The 27,667-nt window shown below is 36.4% G+C and overlaps 2 protein-coding genes across 4 annotated transcripts; one reads left to right on the plus strand and one right to left on the minus strand.

Annotated features, from left to right (window-relative positions):
- Window positions 1–185: 185 nt before the first annotated feature.
- On the minus strand, window positions 186–7,060 carry ttc22 (tetratricopeptide repeat domain 22). Its single transcript, XM_077198712.1, has 8 exons — window positions 6,448–7,060; window positions 5,538–5,593; window positions 5,259–5,374; window positions 4,169–4,287; window positions 3,743–3,904; window positions 2,691–2,843; window positions 1,255–1,798; window positions 186–1,173 (listed from the first exon to the last, which is right to left on the minus strand). Exons 1-7 carry the CDS (start codon window positions 7,006–7,008, stop codon window positions 1,271–1,273), a joined length of 1,695 nt encoding a protein of 564 aa, XP_077054827.1. The 5' UTR covers window positions 7,009–7,060; the 3' UTR covers window positions 186–1,173; window positions 1,255–1,270.
- A 2,034-nt stretch (window positions 7,061–9,094) lies between these two features.
- On the plus strand, window positions 9,095–25,747 carry lurap1 (leucine rich adaptor protein 1). Of its 3 annotated transcripts, none has more exons than XR_013192995.1 (4): window positions 9,095–9,912; window positions 10,171–10,380; window positions 22,577–24,441; window positions 24,974–25,747. XR_013192995.1 is itself a non-coding variant. In XM_077198714.1 (3 exons), the coding sequence occupies exons 2-3, from the start codon at window positions 10,186–10,188 to the stop codon at window positions 23,261–23,263; spliced, it is 882 nt and encodes a 293-aa protein (XP_077054829.1). In that variant the 5' UTR covers window positions 9,095–9,912; window positions 10,171–10,185; the 3' UTR covers window positions 23,264–25,747. The 3 variants fall into 3 exon arrangements, 1 of the variants encoding a protein (XP_077054829.1); XR_013192996.1 differs by having other exon boundaries at window positions 22,577–24,095; XM_077198714.1 differs by having other exon boundaries at window positions 22,577–25,747.
- Window positions 25,748–27,667: the final 1,920 nt, after the last annotated feature.

Below are 27,667 nucleotides of genomic sequence, written 5' to 3' on the forward strand. Positions count from 1 at the left end.
AGTGATATGCATGCTAATAAGCAACTAGTTAATAGTGAGTAACCAAAAACTTAAATTGATTTTGCTTGAGGTATGTTTCATGAAGCCAGAATGTTACGGTATTAAACACAACTTTTTTTGTGTCATATCTGTGATTGCCAGGGGTTGTACCAGTGCCAGTGTGTCCAAAAGACTGAGACCAAATGTTTTTAGGATTTTTTTTTAATATGACATTTTTCTTTCAAATTATATAATAAAAAAAAAATGTATCTTCTTTTGCTTTAAAAACAGCTGTACTCAAGCCAAAATGAAACATAAATATGTGTAAAACTAACTTGATCATGTTATCCAGCATGGTTTGAGAATGTTCCTAAGAGGTGCACATGACCAATTTCACAAATTTGCTTATTTATTAGTGACCCAGAAATAGTGCAATATTTATTAAATGTTTTAATCATGAGGTTTCCTAAAGCTTTTTCTTTACTTGTAGATTTAAATTGAAATAAAAGTCCCAGATTTTGAATGTGGTTTCAAGATGAGGTAACATTTACCATTGCTCAGCAAAATTTTGTGGGCAGAATCCAATCATTCCAATAGGGATCCATGTGACTGTGAGATTTGAGAATGTCCTTCACGCAGATTTCGCTCATGTTCAAGTTAAACGTGAATTTGACCAACAGAAAGGTGCTTGGTTTGAAAGTGACTTCTGTGTAATCTCTGCTTCAAAAATCCCAACGCTATTGACAATGGACAATTGTTTTTTTCATTTGCTTTTTGCTAATGTGACTGCACTTTCAGGCTTCTGACCCCCATAGTACACAGTTAAAACACTTATTTCTAGTCAAACTGGCTCTTCACGCTTCGTGGTATGTGCTGGAGGAAAGCATAGCCAAAAGACAACATTCCAAAGTCACTTTTTGATCTTTAACACCATAGTAATACATTTAGAATTTGACAATACATTTCTCTTGTCCATCTCTCAGCTTTAATGAATACCTCTAGTTTGAAATAGTTAGCTGCATTATTGTTAATTACTGTCTTAACATGCACAACTCATGACCATGGGTGGTGATGGCGCAGTGGATAAGACACATGCCTTTGGTGTGAGAGACCCGGGTTCGATTCCACTGTGAGACACCAATGTGTCCCTGAGCAAGACACTTAACCCCTAGTTGCTCCATAGGCGTGCGACCTCTGAAATATAGCAATTGTAAGTCGCTTTGGATAAAAGCGTAAGCTAAATGAAATGAATAAATGTACATTATCTGGGGTCACCTTCCCATTGCTCCTTTCAAATAGAAATGGACCTGCCCAGTCCAAACTTTTTCCCTTGCGGCTGTACGCTCCTCAGCAACTTTCTAACCACTTCCAGCCTTCCTTTCCTGATCAGATCTTTTGAGAGCTCCGTCACCTCATCCGTATGTGCTCGGCATAGCGCTTTTAACTCGGTCTGAACAACGTCTATTCCATATCGCTCTTCGGCCTGCTTTAAACATTCTTCTAATTGGATTATAGTGTGATCCGTGTCTCTCCCGCATTGGGAGAAGCTCACAAGAATAGCCTGTAGCAGGCAGCGCAGGACCATCGTGTTTTGGACGCTAGGAGGTTCCAGTTCAAGCGCTTTCCTGAAACAGTCGATGGCGTTCTGCTCCTCTCCTTTCAGCAGCAGGCAGCGACCCCGCAGGAGCTGTAGTTTAGAGATTGTAGAGCCGAGAGGACACTGCAGAGCCTTAGCTAGACTAACCAGGGCCTGGTTTATCGCCATCTCATCAACCAAAAGGCTCTCCTGTAGGGCGTCAACACCCATGTAGTAGTAAACCTGAGAGAAGTGGAGAGATGGATATATTATGCTCTTAAACTGCATAGTAACTATATTAGTAACTACTCTACCGGTCAAAAGTTTGGAATAATTTAAGTAACTTTTTTCTATTTTAATATATTTTACTATTCCTGTGATGGCAAAGCTGAATTTCCAGCAGACATTAATAAGACTGGAGTATAACATTTAAAGTATATTCAAATAGAACGGATATTTTAAATTGTCACAGGATCCTTCAGAAATCATTCTAATATTCTGATTTGCTGCTCAAGAAACATTTCTATTTCAAATAAATGTTTTTCTATTCATCAAAGAATCTTGAAAAAAGTGTTTGGTTACACGTTATTTGAAGGTGTCCGTGTTACAGTGTGATTATACATTTAAGTACTGTGTAATAATAATAATTAATGTGCTTACTACAGGGTAAGGGTAAGATTAGGGTTTGGTTTAGGGATATATTAATCTAATTATACATAATTTATAGTTATTACTACAGTAACTACATGTAACATGAGGACACGGTAAAATAAATTGTTACCAAAGTTTTTCACAAAAATTTAAGCAGCGTAACTGTTTTCAACACTGATTATAAGAAATGTTTCTTGAGCAGCAAATCAGCATATTAAAATGATTTCTAAAGGATAATGTGACACTGAAGACTGGAGTAATGATGCTGAAAATTCAGTTTTACCATTAAATGAATTATAGTGTATTCAAATAGAACGGTTATTTTCAAATTGTAATAATATTTCACAATATTACAGTTTTTACTGTATTTTTCATCCAATAAATGCAGCCTTGGTTAGCATAAGAATTTTCTTTCGAAAACATTTTTTAAAAATCAACTAATTATTCCAAACTTGTGACCGCTATCTAGTGTTCTCATAACTACCTGACCCATCTCCAAATGAGTCCTCAAACAGGGTCGGACAGCCAAAACACGTTCCAGGTCAGCACGTGCCTCTTTTAGAATCTGGCGGTCAGGGAATCCACCTTGGCCACACTTCGCTTTATCAAGATCCTTTGCATAAGTGGTGACACTAAGCTGGAGGAAAAGTAGAAAAGGGCAAAGAATACATATTTTGAGGTGCTTTAAAAGTATCAGAGCAATATTAGACAGAGAAAAAAAAGAAGAGGCAAACACCTGAACACAAATACATCACATACTTGTATGTATTTGTACACCTTAGCCATTTTAAGCAAAATCTTAAAAAAGGCAGAGGTTTGTTTCAGATAATATACAATTAATATTGTCCAAAATTACTTGTAAAAGACAATTTATATCAATATATCCAAAACAAAACAATTGGGGGACACTTTTTTGGTTGGGGCTTGTGCTTCAGTACCAATGAAAGGCTGAATGCTCCTGGCGTGAACTTGAGGGAAACTCATCTCATTCACAACAATGACTTGAGACCAATTAAAGATAGGCAAAAAAGAACCTGGTCCCACATGTGTCTTTACCTACTAACTTTAAAATAATTTGATACAAAGCTCTTATCATCTACATTTATGTTTTTACATTGTACTTATATTTAAAAACAAAAAAACTTTAATTACAGCAGTAATCAAGTTCTGTAACGACATATATAATTACACTGTTGACCCTGTACGTACATAGTAATTAAAGTGTGTCTAACTTGATTGGTTTTTAGATATGAAATTCACACATTTTAAATGTCCAAACATTATAACTATCATTTTTAGGTTGCCTTTTAATATTTAAGTCACAAAATGGGTGTTTCTTTGTCTTTGCAGAAGCATTTGTTTTTGTGCATTATCCTGGGGTGTGATTCAAAGAGAGGTTATAAAACAAAATACACAGCCGATTTAACGTATTCATTGTTTGTGAGCGGTACTTTTATATAGGTACATGTAAATACAAAGAAATATATCTGAAAATTGTAATGAATTGTTGGTTGGGGGAGGTAATATTTCTCTTACCTTGGCACGTGTACAGTATGCCTGCCAGTTGAGTTCTGCATCAGGCAGGACACTCAATGCCATGTTACAGATACCTATGGCCATCTCCAGTTTGCCTGACAGGAAGAACACGTCCGTTAGCCTGTTGAGTATGAATGCATCCTCTGTGGCGAGCTTAATGGCCTGTGAAAATCAACATTGAGAACAAATCTAATCATTTAGAGCCTTTACACTGTATAATTACTCTCATAGTCAAAGTATTATAAGCTTTTCAGTTTATCAGCTTACGTAACCAAACAAGCCTAAACTCATCTTTCTAACACCTGTGTCAAGAAACAACAAAGTTACACATCATGGGACATGTTGTGCAAATAACCTCAAGACTGAAATCTGATTAGCTTGACCACAATAAACATTCTACATTTTTCCAAGGCTGAAATTCAGTACCGATCCATAACACGTCAAAGGGTCAGATCCAGAGAAACCACAGTCATGGACCGACATTGGCACAGTGGAGAACTCCTCCGCCCGCTCCAGCATGAGACCAACATAACACCAGGCCATGGCTAGAGAGTAAAGAGAGATATAAAAACATTGTCTAAATGATTCCTTGACATCTGAGATCTGCTCAGGACGCTGATAAGAAGTCATAAAAAGCCAAGCGTGACATGTGGCAACATAAAACTAGAAAGGCTGGTCTGTGAAACATTTTACTTCTCTTATGTAGGGGTGGATAATGGATTTGGCCAATGGGGACAGTGCTCGGTTGTCAGGGCCCTCAAGGTGAGAGTGAAGTAAATGCAAAAATGTCATAAACGAACAAACAGCACTTCAACGTGTGCAAGTAAGTACTGTCAATGTGAAATAGACAAAAAAAACCTGGAATTTTCTCTGTTCTTGGCCCCTCCATATTATTAATGCTTCCTGAACACCTTATTGCAGTTTTAGTTCAAATATGGCTCAACTAAATTCAAGTTAGGTAATAAATTAGTACAACATGGCCATGATTTATCTAAACCAAGGGGAACTAATTGATAAAATGCCAATTTGTCAAAGTCGTGGAAATGAATTAATAATTCATGGCCACAAAATTCTTTTTTTTCTGCATGTCATGTGCAATATACTTATGATGTGTTTGTTTTCATAGTTTCATTATTGTAACTTCATATCTAATATTTGAAGAGTTCAGATGCAAAAGCCTCTAAGTGCCATCTGAGATTTTCTTCTAGAATGATGATTTTTATCAAGCTCGTATATTTAAGTTCAGTAATTTCACTTAAATGGCAATGAAAATTACCTATTAATTGTCATTTAAGTGAAATTACTGAACTTAAATATACGAGCTTGATAAAAATCATCATTCTAGAAGAAAATTTCAGGTGGCACTTAGAGGCTTTTGCATCTGAACTCTTCATTTGTAAATGCATTATCTGGAAATTACATCTCACAACTCTGAGGACCATAATCTGTACTTGATTAATGGTATCATCAGTGTAACCAATAAATCCAATCTTCATATGTAATGCATGAAAATTACCTTTGAGATGTGTGTTGTCAGATTGTAGAGTCTCTGTGAGAAACTTGAGGGCCTTGTTAAAATAGGTCAGTCTTGTTAGGTCAATGTCTTTTGAATCCCTCACAATTCCATCTAACCTATTAAACGAACAAACAAAGGTTGAGATCAGCCTATTAATGTTTAAGTTCATGATAAGGTATGTCTAAGCTGACTCAAATGCTTAGATATGTAATCAGATGTTGGATGATGTGTTAAAAATGAAGCTTAACAGGAAGGTGTCAAAAATACTTATGTAAATACCTTATGTAAATTGTTGCCATTTTGAAATACCAACTTCTTTTTTCCTCTATTGGGATCTGTAAGAAATAAAACAACAGAACAATGTTACACACTAAAACTTCATTCCTACATTGATTTTTTTCACAGGTGTTTTCATTGTATTTTGAACTGTGCATTGTATAGAGTTTTGTTTTAGGCTTAAAGGAAATGTTAACAGAAAATCCCCTGGCAGAAAATTACCCATACCTTTTCCAATTTTTCTATGGATTTTTTTTTTCTAAAGTGATAAAAGATAGTTTATCAATTCAATGACAATGTTCAATGACATGACAAATATTGGTCTATCTATATCAAACAATTCTTTCAAATACATTACAAATGCAAATTATACATACAATTGCTTGTACACATATCTTCTATGATGAGTAAGATTTTAATTTCTAAATTAAAATTCATTCGGGTATTTTTTGGAAGGTGCATTAGGTAAAAAAAAAAAAAGAATTCATAACATTATAATGAAGAAAAAGGCTAGTTTAAAAAATAAGGACCCAAGCAGACCCTCACTGTGCCAAAGTCCGTAAGTGTCTTAACATATCAGATATTTTTTAGCCAAGTTTGACATTATAAAATGTCATATGGTGCGACTCCCCAAAAACTCAATATGTACACTGTAAAAAAACTTAAAATTCAACATTAGAATAAGAAATAATGTGTTGATTCAACTTAAAGAAGTATGTTTCAAGCTTGACTTAAAATATTAAGTTTAGTTAACCTTAGTTTAGTTTAGTTGGATATTTAAGTTATCTCAAATTTTAAGTTGTTATAACTAATTGCAGCAACATATTTTACAGTTAATAATTCATTTTTTATAAATAAAATATTGACTCTCCTACAAGATATCTACATCTCCCTGAAACTGTAATGTGCTCACCAGTTCCTCTCCGTAATCGAGTGCGCGGTTGTATAACATGAGCGCAGCTGTCAGTCTCTCCCGTAAATCTTCGTCCCTCTCCAGATCCACATCATGAGGATGTACATACGCCTGTTCAGCCAAGCATCGTGCCACCCTGAGCCTGCAGTCTGCCTGGTTCTCCCCCATCTCTTGCCCCATGAGGGCAGCCACACGCTCCTGGCACTCCCCCTCTTCCAGCTCCCGACCCAGCCGTTCGTATACGTAACCCAGATTGGCCCAGGCATTGAGGTTTTCTGGATCCTCTTGGCAGATGCTGTGAAAGGCCTCTTCTGCCATCTCTAGTTCATCCATATGAAAGGCCAGCAGGCCCAGAATATTGCGCACAGCGTACTGTAGTCGTCCCGTCTCAGCTTCAAGCTCAGCCCTGAGGCTCTCACACTTGAGCTGGGTGTCTCGGTGCCGAAGTGTGGCTGGTCCATTGGGTTCGCCATTCAGATTCAGATCCAAATGAAAGTGGCCAGGGATGTAGGCCATCCCCTCAATCAAAGACTCAATGTCCTCTTCTGTGCTGTCCTCCATTTTCTCCCACACACGTACTGACGATGCCTGGCTAAGACAGACTTAGCAACTTATTAGTGGGACAGGAAATACAGGTTTAAAGAGGAGGAGAAATGAGACATGAGTAAGGAAAGTTGTGGAACACTTGCTTTCTTGCTTCCTGTAACAGGTTTCTCCACCCCAACATTGCAGTTTTTACATTAACTGTGTTCATTTCAAAGGAAAACATGGGCGTTTGCTTTAGTAACTGTGTAAAGAATGAGTCCTGCTCTCTGAATTTGAGTGACACACCATGGTGTTGTGTCATGTAGGGATTGTCTTTTACCATGAATCAGCAAAATATGGTGCCAGAAAGAACACCATTTTAAATGCTGCCAGATATGATAGAAATGTAAAATGTAAAAAGGTCCTCTGCGTGTATGATAACATTTAAAAGGCAGTGTGTGTAAAAGCTATTGTTAATTCACAACTTCCTGGTCTGTGTTTGAGTGAAAATTTTCTTAGGTGTGAGAAATTGTCAGGAAGATGAGGAAGTTCATGAGGTCTAATGAGCATTTTGATTTCCTTTATTCATCATTCTCAGAGTGCAGGAAATGTAGTATTGAAATGCTGATCTGAACTAGGTTGAGTGCTGTCAAATATGCAATTATTATCAGAACAGTAAACTTTGACTCTTATTCACCCAAAAAAATTAAAATGCTGTCATCATTTAGGAAGTAAATGGGGTCTATCAACTGTCTGATTACTGACATTCTTCAAAATATGTTATTTTGTGTTCAGCAGAAGAAAGAAATTCATGCAGGTTTGGAACAACCTGAGGACGAGTAAATGATGACAGAATTTTCATTTTTGGTGAACTATCCCTTTAATGTCTAAAGACTACAGGTTTAAGGTCCAAAGACTACAACAATGATAATAATTTACTCACCCTTATGTTGTTGAACATAAAAAAAGAAGTTCAGCAGATAGCTGAGCTGCTCTTTTCCATATTATGAAAATAAATGGGGACCAGGAGTGATGCCATATTAATAATAAATATTCCATTATCAATAAAGTCTGATGGGGAAATCTTTATTTAATGACAAATATAAACTGTGTATTAAGTTATTGATACTTTCAATTAAAGATTTATTTATTCATATTTCACCTTAGGTAAATGGGTAAATTAAATTTTTGGGATGAACGATGCCTTTTAAACATGTTTATATATAGTTATACAAAACAATTATCTTGATATTTTCAACACAATTCTACATAAAGTCAGTTCATTATTTTCATTGGGTGCAATTTCCATTATGTCCACTAGAATGAATCCTTTCACTAAATATAAAGTACATGCATGCAAAGAGACAACAGTGACATGCACAGGAATCTTTTGTGTCAAGTAATCCAAGTAATTCAAGTAATCCAGACATGAAGTGGCTGGCTGGGAGGTGTGGATGTCAGTGTTGCTCATCATCACAGTGAAAAATATTTTCCAAGTCACCACAAGCAGAGTGATTAGGAATGTATATTCATACAGATCTTATTATTATTTTTTATATTTCTAAAAACTATCTGGCTGGCAATAGGTCAATCTCATGACAAGAGTAGCCTACCTTAAAGTGCAGTCAATTCTATATATTAAGCTCCCATTTTAAAGTAAATGGATGAACAGTGACATTTTTATGGTTACCTCAGACTGCAAATATATGGGTCTTTTGTGTGTTTGAGGTTATTCTCCTCACGTTCCTGTTCTGTTTTCGTCCCTAATGACTATAACAGAGGGGAGATCCTCATCGTGCAGCCAGCAGATGTTTAATGATGTCATCTTGACTTGCTCCTGGCCCCAAGAGAACATTAGTAGGCTAGTAGCCTATGACACAAGACAGAATAAGGACTCATACTTCTTGTCTCTAAATCTCTAGCCCTATTTTCTTTCTATGTGTAACTACAAAACAAACCGGGAATATCAGCCAATGTGTTATATGCGGTTACAGATCAGACTTTTTTCACTGGAATGGAAATACCGTGTCAACTCACCATTTACTGTTCTGACTTGCGGTTGGCAAGATTACGAATAGGACTTTAGTGGAAACATTAAATGTCAGTCTGAGATGTGTTTAGCAGACAGTGGTGCTTGATATTCAACAGGTCCAGTCTGAACATAATCTCGTCAAAATAATCATTCTGCGTAGGCTATAGCCTATATTATTTAATGTAGACGCTGCTTGGCACAAGAGAGAGACTGATAACGGCAGTCAGAAGAGAGAAATATTTAAATTTTACCCTCACTCGTCACAGCCGCTGTATAGAAACACCCTCACATCAGCGTTAACTAGTTTTTTGTAATTTGTTGCAAAGGTAATGTAATACAAAGTGTGTTTATTTTTTTTAAATAGCCTATAAAAAACTTTGCAGTAGCCTATCTTTTATTTTATTATTATTGTTTTTTTAAACTTTGCAGGATTTACGATGCTGATGACCGTTAAAACGCAACCTCACAGTCTGTAAAAAGAGTTCATTCCCAGAAAGCAAAATTTGTCTTGGATTGCCTCATGCGTTTATCAGTGCGCATTATTTACGGTCGCGTTTAGTCCATTATTTACGGCAGTGAACTTCTGTGCTCCGCTCGCTGTCATGCAGGTGGAATTCAGTCCAACCGAGTGATTCAAGCAACATCAGGACATACATCCAGTTTGAAGAGAGCTTCTGTCCAACCCTGACTTCATCTCCGAGCATCACATACACAGTTTACCTCAACACAGACATGGCATCATCAGCACAACCGAGGAATTTGAACAGCAAGCAGATCGGATACATTTAAACGACGAATCTTCAGAGAGACTCGCATCATGCTCAGGTGGTCTGTCTTTCCCATTGAAGATCATATAGGCTGCGTTTGGGAAAGAAAACAGTCGTGTGAATGTTTAGAATATTAATCAGGTATGTCACTCTCACGTATGATGATGTATTTAGCTCAGTTGACGCTTGTGGCGTGTTTTTTTTAAGGCATAAGTGGATTTCTGCAATAATATAATGACTGTCAAATGTTTACAAATAACCACAGGGTATTGCATAATGTTTTTATGCATATTAATGTCTATATCAGTGGGGTGTGAATCAAAACTTAAGGAGCTGCATTTTTTAGAGCAATAGTCTAGCAATAGCCTATTTCCCCTTTTCCTCTTTTCTTTTAATTAGGTCCTTTGTATAATTATGGAGGAGAGCAATACCTGTGAATCAGTCCCAGATTTAAAGGATCTGGAGTTAAAAGTGGGGAGAAAGACCCCAGAGGGTCTCCTGAAGTGGATGAGAGAGGAGCACAAAATGACCTCTCGTCATCAGACAGACAATAATGAGACAGAGAAGAAAGGACTGGATGAGAAGATCCGAAAACTTAAAATGGAGATGGTAAGATCTACATGTCTATTCCAGTAAACTAGTTTTATTTATTTAAATCAAAACTATTCTTATGATTATTGATTTATAAACTATTATTTGATAATGTGACCCTCTCTTTTGTACTCTTCATCTTAAGAATTCAGGGGGGAAAATGACTATAAAATGAACGGAGAGTGTGACAACAGTCAGAATAATGTGTATAATGTGCAAGTTTTGTAAATATATGTAGATGACACTCACAGCAGATATGCAGCTGGAAGAGGTGAATTTATTTTCTCTTCTTTATGAAACAGATTCCCTTTTTTTCTGTGTTTGTCACATATCCAATATCCATATAAAAATTCCAGTTTAAATCTCCACTGACTATGATTGTATCTTTTCATAACACAACTCCCAAGAAGAAGCCTGCAGCATGTTGTTGTTGTTTTCTCATTTTGAAGGGTCTCAACCCACATTCCACAAACCAAATCAACCAGAAGCAAAATAATTTCTCACAGCATTGCCAAAAAGTAAATTGAGCACTGAAACATGACCCTAAAACCATCATACTAGGCAATGGTGTTTTTAATGAGCAGATGTATTGCTTGCAACCATGTCTGGGATGATGTTGAAGTGAAGGACCTGCTTGAGTTGTGGTAGAAGATTTGTTGCTGTTTTTAATGTTCATGCTTACTGTAACTTCAAGCTCTTGGGCTAGAGACACACTCGGTTGTCTAAAGAATTATTGTAGTTAGGGAAATGAGCTTGTTCCCCAGTGGAATGCAGAGCCATTAAGCAAATGGACCCTGATGTTGTTGCTATGGTGCTCTTTACAGAGTGGGAGACTTTGTAAAAGGCCCCAAAGCTGTCATGGATTTTGCTACTGCCAGTTGCTACTGCAATAAGTCGGTGTTATTAATTTGCCATCATGATGATCATTGCGGGATACCTCTCTGATTTAGACATCTTAACATGTCTATGGTTTTCCGCATAAAAAAGGTTAATGATACAAAATGTGTCTTCACAGCTTTGTGCAATTTATACATTATATTTATGTATTTACAAATCAAGTAATTGTACTCTTTGTGTATAACATCTAGAAATACAAAAGTTCTGTCATGAAACTCTAGATGCTGATAGGTTGCAGACTGATAGATCCTTAACTCAATCTGCTAGCAATCACATCATTCTCTAGGGCACAGCTGATTGGTTCCTGCTGTATCAGTAGCCAATGAGCTCGGTGCTACCTTCTAATACTTGGTCAGCATTTGCTGTAGCAGTGCAGTGCGCTTTCAGAAACCCTTTCCCAGCTCCACCTGTATAGATCTGCTACGGGTAATTCATGCTTCTCTAATGTTCCAAAACATTAAACAATTTACTAAACCCACATTTTTGAACAGTAGTCTATTTATTTTCTTGGCAGCCCTGTTTATTTAACAGTTAGAAATAAAAACCAAACATGCCTAATATTTTTGTCTAATCTTATACATTGGTATTTATACGTACATGAAAAAAAAAAAAAAAATATATATATATATATATATATATATATATATATATATTTAAGTGTATATATATATATATATGGAACCCTAGGGGCTTTGACTACATTTTAAAGAAAGCTTTATGCCAAAAAGGTACTTTATAAGGAGAAATGTCTTAAATGATTGCATAATACTTTCATGTTTACAGGTTATTAAATTATTATTATTTGTTCTAACGATAAAGCATGTTTACAAGCAGTTTACTTCGTAATTAATTAATTAAAACTCAATTCATAAAATGATCACTTAAATGTTCTATATATGAAGCGCCTGACAGAACCCTTTAGGTTCTAGATAGAACCTTTTCTTCTAAAAATGTGAAAGTAAATTGGGTGTTTAGGAATTGATTTAGAGTTTTACTGTTCCCTGCATGCCATTTTACACTGTTCCCAAATAGTCATGAAATACAGCAAGACAACTGTCATTGAACTTTACCTCACACTGTGACATTGTCAGCCGGACTGCTGTACTCTATTGACACACACACACACACACACACACACACACACACACACACACACACACACACACACACACACACACACACACACACACACACACACACACACACACACACACACACACACACACACACACACACACACACACACACACACACAGTATGGTGTAAGACAGTGCAGACAAAAAAATGACAAAACATTTGACTTTAAAACAGTGGAATTAGGTGTGAAATCAAACAGCTTGTTATTAATGTCTGTGATCTGCGTGAAGAAAGAGCGAGAGAGGGGTGTCCTCAATGACTTTCAGCAACTCTCTCTCCCTGCCTGACACACAGATGGGAAACACAGGGGGAAGGTGTGCTGACAGATGGAGGAAAGGGAGATGAGTCTTCCAGCCTGATAGAATGAGAGGAGAGAGGAAACGAGGGAGGGGAAGCATAAGATTGAAAGGGAGAGTGGGAGGACGTAGAGGTAAGAAAGGAATGCAGAGAGATAGAGTGCACGTGTCGTGCTAGATGAGAGAGACAGCGGTGATGTATTGGAATATAAGAGATGCTGTCAATCCTGTCAGAGCTGCAGTGTGTCAGGAGGAGCAAAAGACAGCTGCTGTTAAATGTGTTCAGAAAGAGTGTAAACTGTGATGCAGCTGAAATGTTTTGCTGTCTCATTATTCGCTACCGTTCAGAAATTTGAGCAAGAATGCATTCAATTGATCAAAAGTGACAGTAAACACATGTATAATGTTACAAAAGATTTATATTTCTAATAAATGTCACAAAAATATTAAACAGCACACCCTCTCTGACATTGATAATAATCTCTAAAGGATAATGTGACACTGAAGACTGGAGTAATGAAGCTGAAAATACTCACAGTTAATGATGCTGCTTTACTATCACAGGAATAAATTGTTTTTTAATACATTAAAGGGATAGTTAACCCAAATTTTTTTTTTTCATTTTAATCTTTGTTTTCACTTACTCACCCCCATGTTGTTCCAAACCTGTATGAGCTTCTTTCTTCTGTTGAACACAAAAACAGATATTTTAAAGAATGTTGGTAAAAAGTTGACGGCACCCAGTTGACGGTAGCCATTGACTTCCATGGAAGGAAAAAAATCACTTTGGAAGTCAATGGCTACAGTCAACTTTTTGATTACCAACATTCTTTAAAATATTTTCTTTTGTGTTCAAAAGAAAAACGAAATGTAAGTAATGACAAAATATTCATTTTTGGGTGAACTGTCCCTTTAAAATAGAATACAGTTATTTTCAATTGTAAAAATATTTCGCAATATTACTGTATTTATTGTATTTGTGATTAAATAAATGCAGATGAGCGTAAGAGATTTCTTTTAAAAATCTTACAGACCCCAAACTTTTGAACGGTAGCATCTGAAATATATTCACTTATAGCATAAGTTGATTTTCAGGAATATTTTAATAAAGAAACACATTTACTGTATCTCAAATACTTTGATTGCATCAATTAACTGAATATAAGTCTAAATCTGGAAAATTATGTGGCTATTTATATAATATTAATTTAATATTAATACAGTAAAGTAGCTTTAAATTATGAGCAAAATATAATAAACATAATAATAAAATAATAATAAACACTCTATAAGTTAGATTATACAGCTCTTTACTGTAATGGAAAATTTGAAGATTTGCAGGTATTGGGAGTGTTTTCTTCACAGTAAGTGTTTATACAACTGACTTTAGTTTCTGACTTCAGTTTTTATCATCCAAAACCACTTAGTAGCAAAACATCACTCGCCTTTGAGACAGCAAATACAACTCTCTGACATCTAAAGGTCACTATGTGGTCCACATAGGCACTAAACCCAGAACTTCAATGGAATAATAAATTACTATCAAAAACACAAATATCTGGGGCTTTGTTTGTCCCCTGCCCTTTTTCATTTTTGACGCTGAATGTGAAATTCCAAGAATAACAAATGAGCACCATAATGACTTGTATATTTCATACCTTATACTATGCTACTGTATGTTGTAATTGCCATTTAACATAGCAAACTGCATGATGCGGCAAGTTTGAATACATGCAAACTTGTGTGTACTTGAACACATTCAACATATTTCTTCATTTTTTTAAAGATAATGTCTATTTTATAAATATTTTTTTGTAGCAGATATATTTACTACAGTATTTCACAATGGCATGGCCAAAAATGGCAACGTCAATGTTCTTCACATACCTGAATACATGCTTGAAAGCCTCCTCATCTCTGAAGGACTTATTTCTAAAGTCATTGAGCCATGATAAAGAAAATAAGCGTCATAGTAAAATATCTTTATTTATATTTGTGCTTACTGTACTCTGCCACTGAGTAAAAATAAAGTCCTTTTAACACACATGGAGAGAGCTACGTGTGATACTTAATGGAGCAGGACACCACAGCATGGAAAATGAGCTCTCCAGAATTCCAGGGATTAGAACACAAGACGTATGAGCTATGGTTTTAAGGAGTGGGGAAATGGAATTCTTCTGGCTGTGAGAATCTCCAGTGTGAGCCTCAGACACTGTGGAATGTTCTCCCTAAGGAGAGTCTGTGGGTCAGTGTGTGGCTCCATGTGGAAGATACATAAGATGATTGCAGCAACCGTGCACTTTATTGCATTAGGTTGCAATGACAGTATTTTCAGTTCTTTAGCATTTTATACGGTCTATTTTAAGATATAGTTCACCCAGAAATCTGTCTGACAATTGGGTAATTATTTACTTGTTCCAAACCCATATGGCTTTCTTTATTTGTGGAAAGCCAAGGTACATTTTGAAGAATAATAGTTTTTGCTCTTTTACGTGCAGTTCCCCATCTGTCAGTCACTACAATGTTATGTTGACTGATAAATGGGGTCTCGCTTGGGAGCCCCAATCATCTCTGAGTTTTAGAAAAACTGCCAATGGAATTGGCGAGTGGAATTTGCATGCCAAGCCACTCCCCCGTACATACGAGTACAGTAGCCTATATAAGATGAGAGCCCCGGCTATTCAGCGGTGGTTCAGGGGGGACATAATGTCTCTGTTCCCTCCATCAGGGAACAACCAAGACTACAATGAATGGCGATTGGAGCTTTCAAGATGTAAAAAGGATGCAAATCTTTGAGTAACTACATAAAAGTTTGGTCGGTTTCTCATAAAGTCCGGTTATTTTGGCTTTTGAAGATAATTTGAAAACGTGTAGGGTACAACGGGGCTAAAGGCACACCCTGAGAAAAATGTGTTTTTCACTATTTCCATAGTGTATGATTGCAGAAAAAAAAATATTGAACATTGTTGGAGCAAGATATTTTGTGTAAAAATAAATCATAAAAGTGGGTTGTTTGTTTAAGAATCTTATAAATGTATGAGGTGGCAAGGTGGGCCTTTTACCCCACACACTGGGTAAAAGGCTCACCAGCATGGGGAAAAATGCACATTATTCATACAAATACTTTAGCTAAAATAATATGTTTTTAATAATGTCTAAATTAATACTTGTTTAAAACAATCACTTTAGCAAAGTTTGCACTATTTTTGGTTTATTTTGATAAATAAAGGTAAGATTCTATGAGTAAAGATTCTAAAAGCGTTGAATGAAATCCAAAAATAATTTAATAGAGCTTTACCGTAACAAATGCGCCTTTTACCCCGAATACCATACTTTTACATATTCTTACGTTATTGGAAAAAATATGCTTTATTTACCTCGAACAAAACTGAAAATCATTAACAAGACCTTTGTCTCAAAATGTAGACACCAATTTTCATTTGATGTTTGCTACATAAATCTACAACATTTTTAAAAACATTAAATATTAGCACAAAATCAACTTTGCATTGTCTGTGATCGCGTCAAGGATCAGCCAAACTTCGACATGCATCATAAAAAGCAGCACAAAAAAGTGCTGAGCTGAATGTTGCCATTTAGTGGTTTAAAAGAGAATAAAATCAAATGTGCCTTTTACCCCGGTGCGCCTTTAGCCCCGTTGTAACCTATAATACCTTTATGGTGCTTTTGTGTCCTTTTGATGTAAAGTGTCCTTTTGATGTAAAGCTTGAAAGTGCCAGTCCTAGTTCAGTTGCAACGAAATAAGAAACCAGTCAAATTCTTCCAAACTGCTCCTTTTGTGTCCCATATGGGTCATATGGGTTTGGGATAATGACAATTTTAATTTTGGGGTGAACTACTCCTTTAACATTATCTTTGTCATTTGAACTTTTCTGGACAAACAAAATACTATGGGCTCAAGTAAACAGAGTTATTTAAGGCCATGTTCACACAGCAGCGGAATATGGTTGTCAGTGCTGTATTTGAGGTTTTCATGTGTCGTTTCAGTAACTTACAACAACAGAGATATGAGCTGTGAGTCATCTGAAAGTTCTAGATCCAGTCTGCACCGGTTAGGAGCTGCTCCCGTCAGTTTTGTGTTCTATGTGCGACTCTCCGACCAGTTATAAAAGCTGCTGTCGGTTAATGAAGATTTGGTGGATGAACTCTTGTCTCTTGGAAACTTGTTGTGTCAAAAGTGTATGATAAGACTTTTCAGTTTTACGCCTGTCGCCATCTTTGATATTGCTTTGACTCCCATTGCATGTTCATATAGACAGTATTCGAGACGCTATTGTGTGAACTGGACATTTCGAGACACACAAATGAGGTTGTTAATCCCAAAAACTAACAGTAGCCTATTAATTTGAAGTTTGTTAACTGTTTTACTCTATATACAAATGTAATGGGCACTGTACAGTACCATGCAAAATTTGGGGGTTAGTAAGATTTTTTTTTTATTCATTAATTAATTCAGCAAGGATGCATTCAGTTTCTCAAAAGTGACATTAAAGACATTTGTAATGTTACAAAATATTTCTATTCCAAAAAAATGCTGTTCATTTGAACTTTATACGAATCCAGAAAACAGTCAAAAGGTAAACAAATACCAAGGTTTCCAGAAAAGAAATATTATGCAGCACAACCGTTTTCAACTGTGGCAATAACAAGAAATGTTTCTTGAGCACCAAATCAGCATATTAGAATGATTTCTGAAGGATCATGTGACACTGAAGACTGGAGTAATGATGCTGAAAATTCAGTTTTGTCATTACGGGTCAGGAATAAATTTGACAATATATTAAACTAGAAAACATTCTTGTTAAATTGTAATAATATTTCACAATGAAATATACACAATACAGTTTTACTGTATTTTTTATTTAAAAAAATGAATCCTTGGTGAGCATAAAATAATTATTTCAAAAACATTAATAAAATCGAACCCCATAGTATGTGTATGTTCAATTCAACCAGTTCCATATGCATATGCAAACAGGCTGGAGTTGGGCACCAGATCAGCGCTCACCACATCAGTGCTGAGACAGGGAGAATATTTACGAGTTTGTTCATTAGTCTCAGCAACTCAGACTGAGGTGCTGTGCTGACGTTAACCCAACCCAACCCAACCAGAGCAGAGATGTTACAGTCTGTTCTCTGAATCTCTCTCATCTTTTATGAATTTACATCTTTCTCTATTTACTTTAAAAAAAAGGCTTGTTTATCTTTGCCTTCTAAATTCAGCTCTATTTCCCATCCCCCTCTCGCTGCCTCTTTTGTTCTATTTGTATCCCACGCTCTTTTACCAAAATGTTCTCTTTTGGTTTTTTGTTCTGTAATTAGTGTGGTTGACATCAGCAGTGCACTATGGCCTTTAAATTACACAGCAGGCTGGATGTATAGGATAAGAGTATGCTGTCCATTTATGACAGGCCTGGATTGGTGCACTTAAACTGATTTATCTCATCCTCTTTAAAACTGGGTCTATTGGGATTCAGAGCATTATCCGCATTTAGACGTCCTCCTTTTAATTGAAAATGTAATCGTTTAATTTCTTTCTTTTTTCAGTGGCACACAAAAGGAGAAGTTAGGCCTCAATCATCATTCACTTTCACTGAATGGAAAAAGATGCGGTGAAATTGAATGGTGACTAAGACTAAGACGTCTTTTGTGTTCCACATGGACTGACATGTAGGTTAGTAAATAATGACAGAATTAAGATTTTAGGTGAACTGTTTACCTAAAGTGGTGTGTGACTAGCTGATGGGGTGCAGACAGGGCAGAATCTGTCAGGGATTGTGGGAGCTAAAGTACTGTGGCTTTCAGAGGAAGCACTGACTATTTGATGAGCACTGTTTTATGGGCTGGAGAGCCATTCAGTCAGTCAGAAGGGTTCAGGACTTTGTATATCATAATTACATCTTCCTGACAAAAATGCTTCACTGCTGCCAAATGAAGCTTCGTAGCATACTTCTGAAGGAATGGGAATCCCTCATATTTTGACAGATATGCTTTGCCTCATTAGAATACATTCCAAAAACAAGATTTAATGATGAAGGAAGGATCTAGTATATTATTGTCACAAGACTAATAGCATCCATTAGTATATTGATTTGGCCAAATGGAATATATACTTGTTTACTTTTCTTGAAATCTAAAGAAAAGTAAACCTTAGCATACATATATATATATATATATATATATATATATATATATATATATATATATATATATATATATATATATATATATATATACAGGTCCTTCTAAAAAATTAGCATATTGTGATAAAGTTCATTTTTTTCCATAATGTAATGATAAAAATTAAACTTTCATATATTTTAGATTCATTGCACACAAACTGAAATATTTCAGGTCTTTTATTGTTTTAATACTGTCTTGTTTTAATATAATCTCAAAAAATTAGCATATTTCATCCGACCAATAAAAGAAGTGTTTTTAATACAAAAAAAGTCAACCTTCAAATAATTATGTTCAGTTATGCACTCAATACTTGGTCGGGAATCCTTTTGCAGAAATGACTGCTTCAATGTGGCGTGGCATGGAGGCAATCAGCCTGTGGCACTGCTGAGGTGTTATGGAGGCCCAGGATGCTTCGATAGCGGCCTTAAGCTCATCCAGAGTGTTGGGTCTTGCGTCTCTCAACTTTCTCTTCACAATATCCCACAGATTCTCTATGGGGTTCAGGTCAGGAGAGTTGGCAGGCCAATTGAGCACAGTAATACCATGATCAGTAAACCATTTACCAGTGGTTTTGGCACTGTGAGCAGGTGCCAGGTCGTGCTGAAAAATGAAATCTTCATCTCCATAAAGCTTTTCAGCAGATGGAAGCATGAAGAACTCCAAAATCTCCTGATAGCTAGCTGCATTGACCCTGCCCTTGATAAAACATAGTGGACCAACACCAGCAGCTGACATGGCAACCCAGACCATCACTGATGGACCCCAGTCTTCCTCCAGACTCTGGCACCTTGATTTCCGAAGGACATGCAAAATTTGCTTTCATCCGAAAAAAGTACTTTGGACCACTGAGCAACAGTCCAGTGCTGCTTCTCTGTAGCCCAGGTCAGGCGCTTCTGCCGCGGTTTCTGGTTCAAAAGTGGCTTGACCTGGGGAATGCGGCACCTGTAGCCCATTTCCTGCACACGCCTGTGCACGGTGGCTGTGGATGTTTCTACTCCAGACTCAGTCCACTGCTTCCGCAGGTCCCCCAAGGTCTGGAATCGGTCCTTCTCCACAATCTTCCTCAGGGTCCGGTCACCTCTTCTCGTTATGCAGTGTTTTTTGCCACACTTTTTCCTTCCCACAGACTTCCCACTGAGGTGCCTTGATACAGCACTCTGGGAACAGCCTATTTGTTCAGAAATTTCTTTCTGTGTCTTACCCTCTTGCTTGAGGGTGTCAATGATGGCCTTCTGGACAGCAGTCAGGTCGGCAGTCTTACCCATGATTGCGGTTTTGAGTAATGAAACAGGCTGGGAGTTTTTAAAAGCCTCAGGAATCTTTTGCAGGTGTTTAGAGTTAATTAGTTGATTCAGATGATTAGGTTAATAGCTTGTTTAGAGACCCTTTTCATGATGTGCTAATTTTTTGAGATAGGAATTTTGGGTTTTCATGAGCTGTATGCCAAAATCATCAGTATTAAAACAATAAAAGACCTGAAATATTTCAGTTGGTGTGCAATGAATCTAAAATATATGAAAGTTTAATTTTTATCATTACATTATGGAAAATAATGAACTTTATCACAATATGCTAATTTTTTTAGAAGGACCTGTATGTATATATATATCTCTACACACTATGTATACACACACTCTATATATATATATATATATATATATATATATATATATATATATATACTGTTATTTAGACATTAAGTGTAGATGTGTCAGAGGAAAACTGCTTAGCCCATTTGCGGTGGGAATTAGGAAGAGAAGAGTGCTTCACTAGAGGAATGGATATTGTCAGAAAGATCTATAAATCTCAACAGCATTTACAGTAATGGACCTCAGTCAGCACAGGACTCCAGTCATGCTTATGAACCCCAGACTAAACACAACAATCAGCACTAATAAAAAGTCATTTAGAGCATTTATTAAAGTTGTCAAACTTCCAAAATGACAAAAAAAAAAAAACACACCATAAAAGCGGCCCGTACGACTCATGCACTTTAATCCATGGGCCTCATTTATAAAGCTTATTCCGACTCAAGGAAAGTGCGTACGTCTGCTCAGACCCTGAAGTGTGCCTACGCAAAATCCACGCCAACGTTCATATTTATAAAAATGGTCTTTGACGTGGATTTTAGTGTACGCACACTCTAAGATCAAATCTGTGCGCACGCTAAAATCCACGTCAAAGACCATTTTTATAAATACGAACGTTGGCGTGGATTTTGCGTAGGCACACTTCAGGGTCTGAGCAGACGTACGCACTTTTCCTTGAGTCGGAGAACTGCAGTTCTGGAAGAGAGGCGTACGCACATGATTGTTCTCTAAATCACACGTACGCACTTTTGAGATAAATTATCGTATGATCAAATGCACGAAGGTTTCTACGCACCAATTTTGTAAATGAGGCCCCATGTCTTTTAGAGCCTTTCAATAGCTTTGTTTAAGGAACAGACCAAATCTAATTCACATTATTTGAATGTGCATATTCAAATTTACATGTAATATTTTAATATTTGCATAGTGTACATGATATGACAGAATTTTGGGTGTACTATTACTTTATACACTTTTAAAAAATAAAGGTTCCAAAAGGGTGTTTGCAAAAGCGATACCTGTAAGAAGTGATCAGTTGACTTAACTTAAAAAGGTGAGGAAAGCTGTTGCCTTAAAACTATTAAGTAATAAGCTTCATGCGTAATTATTAAATTAAGTTATGTGAACATGGCAATTCCACATAACTTCATTTTTCAACTACGTTTTGAGTTTATTTACTTAATAATATTAAGGCAACAGGTTTCTTCACTTTTCTAAGTTACATGTGTAAGTCTTTTAATCTTTTCCTTTGATATGTAATCTTTTCTGATTAGTTATGTACCCCTGTCTTGTGTCTTTTTTTTCTTTCCGTTTATTTGTTCTATATTGTGACTGTTTTCTTCTTTGCCTACATTAATGTTTTCAATAAAAAAATAAGATAAAAAAAAGCTAGAAACGCTTGCACCAACTTCAAGCATAACAATTATAATGGCGGACTACACCGTGTTTCTGCAACTGTTTCTCCTGGCTTTGCGGTCAGAAAAGGAAAAGATATTTAGAACACATCTAAACCCGCCCCCAGCCCCCGACGTAAGCATGACATGGTAAAAGAACGGTTCTAGTCCAGCAAAGAGTTGGTGCCGCTTTGGAACCAGTTTTCCTGGCCGAGAACCGGTTCTTTGGCTGTCGAAACACAAAGAACTGGTTCACGAGTAGGCACCGGCTCCGAACCGGCTCTCAAAATGCTTTGGTGGAAAAGGGGTATCAGTGAACAGTTATTAAAATAACCTTTTTTTTCTTATTGTGAAGAGAATTTTAATAATCTAAAGAGCATTTTTTGTGTTTATATATATATGAACTATGATGTGTGCGATGTGTATTATGTATTGTGTGTTTTAATGTATTGTCTGTATGTCTGTTACCTTTTGCTGCAAAACTAGTTTCCCCCATGGGGGACAATAAAAGTAAAAAAAAAAAAAAATCCACTATAAAGAACCTTTTGTGCAATGGAAAGGTTCCATGGATGCTAAAGGTTCTTCATGGAACCACAGATGCTACTAAATAATCTTCATTTTAAAGGGTACTTTCGTTTAACTATAGTTATGTTTGTTAAAAAAGCTCTTGATGTCCATGTGTATTTCCTCTGCACAGGCTCATCTACGAGCAGCAGACGTCAAGATCTTGAACCAGTTGCTAGCACTGCATGAGGGCATCGAGGCAGTGAAATGGCTCCTGGAAGAGCGTGGCGCGCTCACCAGCCGCTGCAGCAGCCTGACCAGCAGCCAGTACAGCTTAGGGGAGGGTCCCGACACCTCCTGGAGGGGCAGCTGGAGCAGTCTGCAGGACCCACATGACAAGCTGGATAACATTTCCATTGGCAGCTATCTGGACACATTAGCTGATGATCTGGATGAGTACTGCCCCTCCAGTGGGACTGATTCAAAACTGTGTGCCGCCCCTATAGGGACAGATGGCTCCAGAAGCACTGGAGGAGGCATGGGCAGTTCCACTGGATCTGTAACCAGATCTCCACTAGTCAAGTCCGATGCTCCTAAAGAAGAAGCTCAGGTTTGGAATAAAGCGTCTGAGACAGCGAGACCATACCAACCCAACAAGACCAATGGAATCCTGGACAAATCAATAAAGCAAATGGTCAGCACAGATTCGGCCAGGGCCTGTCTCGCTGAGAAGCTGGGGAAGAGTCTGAGCCCTAAAGTGAAACCCTATAAGAATGGCAAAGTTGAGCTGGAGAGCTGCAAAATGAATGGCAAAGTTCAACTGGAGTATGACGCACACTGGCGCTGGGTGCAGTCGCAGGATGATGTGACTTTTTTGTGATAATATATACATGATTAGCAAGCCAAAGGTGTTGATGGGAGATTTGTATGGTCCTCTATTCACCACTGAGCTTTTGTTTGCAGACTTTGAGCTTTTATTAATTTGAGGTTAAGAGGTCAGCAATGGTTAAGAAGCTTATTTAGAGTTAAAGAAAATCCTAAATTAATTAGTTAAGACTCTACGTCAGGTTGTGTACAGTAGATGTTTATGGACGCATGTTTCAAATTATGTGGGATCATACTCTTTTCTGTAATGGCATCTATTGATTCAGCACAACTTGCCTATTTATTGAGTCAGTAACTTTATTGCATACGTCAGTACATTTCTTTCATTTAAGTGATTAAATTGCAATTTTGTGTGTTTTTTTCAAGCTTTTAGAGATTACAAATATCAAAACAGTCATTAGAAACAATGAAAAGTTGTTTCCTTTTTTCCAATCCTTTTTTATATATATATTTTTTTTGCATATACACTAACACTATACCCCTGAAAAGTTTGGGGTTGGCAAGATTGTTTTTGAAAGAATTCTCTTATGCTCACCAAGGCTGCATTTATTATTGCAGAAATACAGTAAAACGGTAATATTGTGAAATATTATTACACTTTAAAAGAACTGTTTTCTATTTTCATATATTTTAAAATGTAATTTATTCCTGTGATGGTAAAGCTGAATTTTCAGCATCATTACTCCAGTCTTCAGTGTCACATGATCCTTCAGAAATCATTATAATATTCTGATTTGGTTCTCAAGAACACTGTTAATATCAGTGTTAAAACAGTTTATTATTAATGCTTAATATTTTTGTGGAAACCGTGATATATCTTTTTCAGAGTTCTTTGAATATAGAAAGTTCACAAGTGCATTTATTTGAAATAAAAATCATTTGCAACAATACACACATCTTTTTTGTCACTTTTGATCAATCTAATGCATCCTTGCTGAATACATTTCAAAAGTGTGCACAAATGCTCACATTTGGCATTTCCTTAATATTTTGAAGTGGACCAAAGTTTATTTAGCTAAAACAATCCAAAAGCTTTAAACCACAGCAACTGTGTTACAAAATCAGTAAATGTTTTTTTTCTGACCATTTTGTTTGACCTTTCTGCTGATTACAGTATGGACAAAATGAATTGTATAGCATTTGCTCTTAAACTGTTGGGAATGTTTAAATAATGCTCCATTTTACTACCAAAGTCTTAAAGGAGAACTCCGGTCAATTTTAACATTGAGCTCATTTTTTTGTAAATTTGGAGTGCTGTCAGTACAGAGAACAACGAAAAAATCGGTCGAAGTCCACAGTAGTCGATTGTAAATTACCATTGCTTAGTTACCAATGATCAGGCGCGCGCACTCGACAATCGACTACTGTGGCCTTCGACCGAAATCAGGAAGTAAATACAGGTATGTGAGCTGGCTGAATTAACATATTAACATTTTTATTCACATCTTTCACATCTACTGAAGTCAGATTCACCGTGTTCTCTCTGAATAAAATCACTCACATGGCTGTGCACTTGTAATGACACATCAAGGATGTTAAGAGGCTAAAAGCAGGTTTAAAACTTGCCCCATTTAAGTCAACAGGGTGCAAATTTTAAAAAGAGGATGACACGGTGTAGGCAACACCGACTTTTGTCGTTGTTCTCTGTACTGACAGCACTCCAAATGTAAAAAAAAAATGAGCTCAATGTTAAAATTGCCCGGAGTTCTCCTTTAAATCAACTCAGAGTGTGATCCTTTGAGTTAAAATCTAAAGGTCAAAGAATAAATCCATTCTGAATAACAAGCATGTTCCCATCTGTTACAATGTGACCCTGAGTCCAGAATCGGCAACACCCGTGAGTTGCCTTTGACTATTAATGATAATTTACAATCAGAATGTCATTTTTACATATATATAATTGTTGATTTGAAAACTGCTTGTAGTTTACTCTTTGTCTGTGAGAATGCTTATGTAATCAATCAGTAAATTGCTGTATTGTAAATCTAATCAGGTAAACCAAGGGTTAGCTTTCTGTAGGGTCCTGTTTTGGAGTACCAATTAGTACTGTTTTTATTGGATCAATTAAATGAGCTTGGAAACAGGATTTTACGAATGTTATATAAATCTTATTCCACTACATAGAACCAATGGAGTAATAATGCTCACATAAACGCATGGAGACCAGTGGTTGTGCTGTGATCTTTGCATTTGTAATTTGTGTCTTTTCCTTGTTATTTAAAAATTCCGCACCTCAAGTGCACTTTTAATTTAAAGTTGTTCAGATTGCTAACTCTTACCAGTTAATCAAATTCTATATGTGGTGTAACTTTGACTATAGTCACAGTGTTAGCACTGGATATAATCCTGCATTGCCTATGTTTTGTATGCCAAAATAACTGCATTGATGTAAACATTTTTTGTCTAACGCAAGAACTGAAAGTACTACCAGTATTCAATAATTTAACACATGTGTTATGTAATAAAACATCATACTGTATTTATGTGGTCATCTATTTTGTGCTGAAAAAGAGGAGTGTATTATATATAAACTCAGACTTTTTCTTATACCACAAACACTCACTCTCAGTTAATAATGCCTGTGCTTCTAGGAAAGGGTTTCCATGTCTACAGAATACATGTGTAAGATGTGAATGTGTGTCATTCAGCTGTTTGTTTGAGTCAGGGAAATGGAGAGAGGACAAATCCCAGAAGCCACTGTGTGAAGAGCTGGGTTATGGCAGGAATAGGTGAAGATGTTGAAGTGAGATTGTGAGGATGATCAAAGAGAAGCGAGCGAGTATAAAAAAATTAGATATGAGTTGGTTGGGGAGAGATGAAATAAAATATATAAATGGAAACAGCAGTGGTCTTGATTTACATGCTGCCCATGGGCGAGATCAGATGAGAGGCAAACAATTGGGATCCAAAACTCTTTTTAATATAATATTTTTTTATATTTTAGAAGAATTAGATTAGATTTAGATGAGATATTCCAGGGCAGCTGTTTTCTAGTTATATAATGGATAAATACAATTATGCCTGAATGGGGAAAGACCAACATCTTTAAAACTGTTTCTATATATAACTTTGCAATTATATATTTCAATGTTATTTTTTCACTGCTTAAGGGTACATTTACACGACAACAATGTACTAAAAACAGAAATGTTTTTCCTTTGCATTTTTTTTGCGTACAGACTCGAAAAATGACAAAAAATGCAGTATTATGAATGCCAGGCCAGTAGTTGGCGATGTCACTTTGTAAAGAAACACTACAGGCTTATAGACTGAACACGTAATATGCATGAGCTTGACATCACCATTTTCACAAATTAGCATTTTTGTAGTTCACATGGAGACGATAACAGTATGGTGTTCAAAAACTTGCAATTTGAATCCCATGTTTCAAAAGATTTCAGGCCCCCAAAACACTATTGTTGTGTAAATGAACGACTAAAATGCAGAAAAAGTTTTCAGTTTTTAATCAAACATGGTGTCATGTAAACGGCCCCTAAATCTCATACAAAAAGTCTCAGTCAATTGGCTTTTTTGTTCCTTAAGTCGCTATATTTAAGTTATTTGTTATAAGTTATAAGTTACTCCAATTCCTTTTCCTTATAGTAATGCAATAGTAAAGGAAATACTGAATGCTCAAAATTCACAGAAGCATCTTTTTATCTACTTGCTAGCCAACAGTAGCAGTCAGTTAATGTGAAAAACAAACAATGATCAGCATTTATGTTGAACGTAACTTGTTTTAAAGCTTTTGCATGGGCAATTTTGGAGGTAAATGCGACATTCTTCAGCACAGCAGGATGCTAATTCACATAATAGGTTCCAAATGAGAGATTCTTGCTTAGTTAGCATAGCGGCTAACCCTCTGTGTTGAATGCGCTTCATTAGTTAAATGCAGGTACCTTTCTCAACACCACTAATCACACAATGAAGCATCTTTGCACCCATAAAACGTGTTTAGGTTTAAAAAAAAAGTTTTATGTAGTATGCTGAACCATAAATCATGCTCACTTGTCAAGCGCAGTTATAGCTGTCTAGCCAAAATAAATTTAATTGGTTAGATTCTGACACAAACCCATCATTGTGCATAGTGTTATTTGCATGCAATTTTGTTTCTTTCCTTTCACTATGTGTAAATGGTTATTGCAAGAGGTTTCGTTATGTGTATATGGCATTTTATTTCCTATTACTTCAGCAAAATTGTTGGCAGGTACGAACACACGTGATGCCAAAGCCTGAGAGTTTTTTCCCTTCAAGTTGTTGTCTGCTATTTAAATCAACCTATCCTAGATAAATTATATTCAGCTTATAGGCTATATGGCTTCTTCTGTATACACACATGTATAAAACCATCTTTTGAGCAACTACGTTGTTGCCTCGTCACACCACCTCTGCCCCACAT

Source organism: Siphateles boraxobius, unplaced genomic scaffold, assembly GCF_051911475.1.
Source record: "Siphateles boraxobius isolate OS27281-9 unplaced genomic scaffold, OSU_SipBor_1 41, whole genome shotgun sequence".
NCBI classification, from domain to species: Eukaryota; Metazoa; Chordata; class Actinopteri; order Cypriniformes; family Leuciscidae; genus Siphateles; species Siphateles boraxobius.

Coding starts and splice junctions, on each gene's coding strand:
- lurap1 (XM_077198714.1), top strand. CDS start 10,186: ATGGAGGAGAGCAATACCTGTGAATCAGTCCCAGATTTAAAGGATCTG. Junction 10,381..22,576: donor GAAAACTTAAAATGGAGATG/GTAAGATCTACA, acceptor TCCTCTGCACAG/GCTCATCTACGAGCAGCAGA.
- ttc22 (XM_077198712.1), bottom strand. CDS start 7,008: ATGGAGGACAGCACAGAAGAGGACATTGAGTCTTTGATTGAGGGGATG. Junction 5,594..6,447: donor TCGATTACGGAGAGGAACTG/GTGAGCACATTA, acceptor TATTTCTTACAG/ATCCCAATAGAGGAAAAAAG. Junction 5,375..5,537: donor ATGGCAACAATTTACATAAG/GTATTTACATAA, acceptor TTCGTTTAATAG/GTTAGATGGAATTGTGAGGG.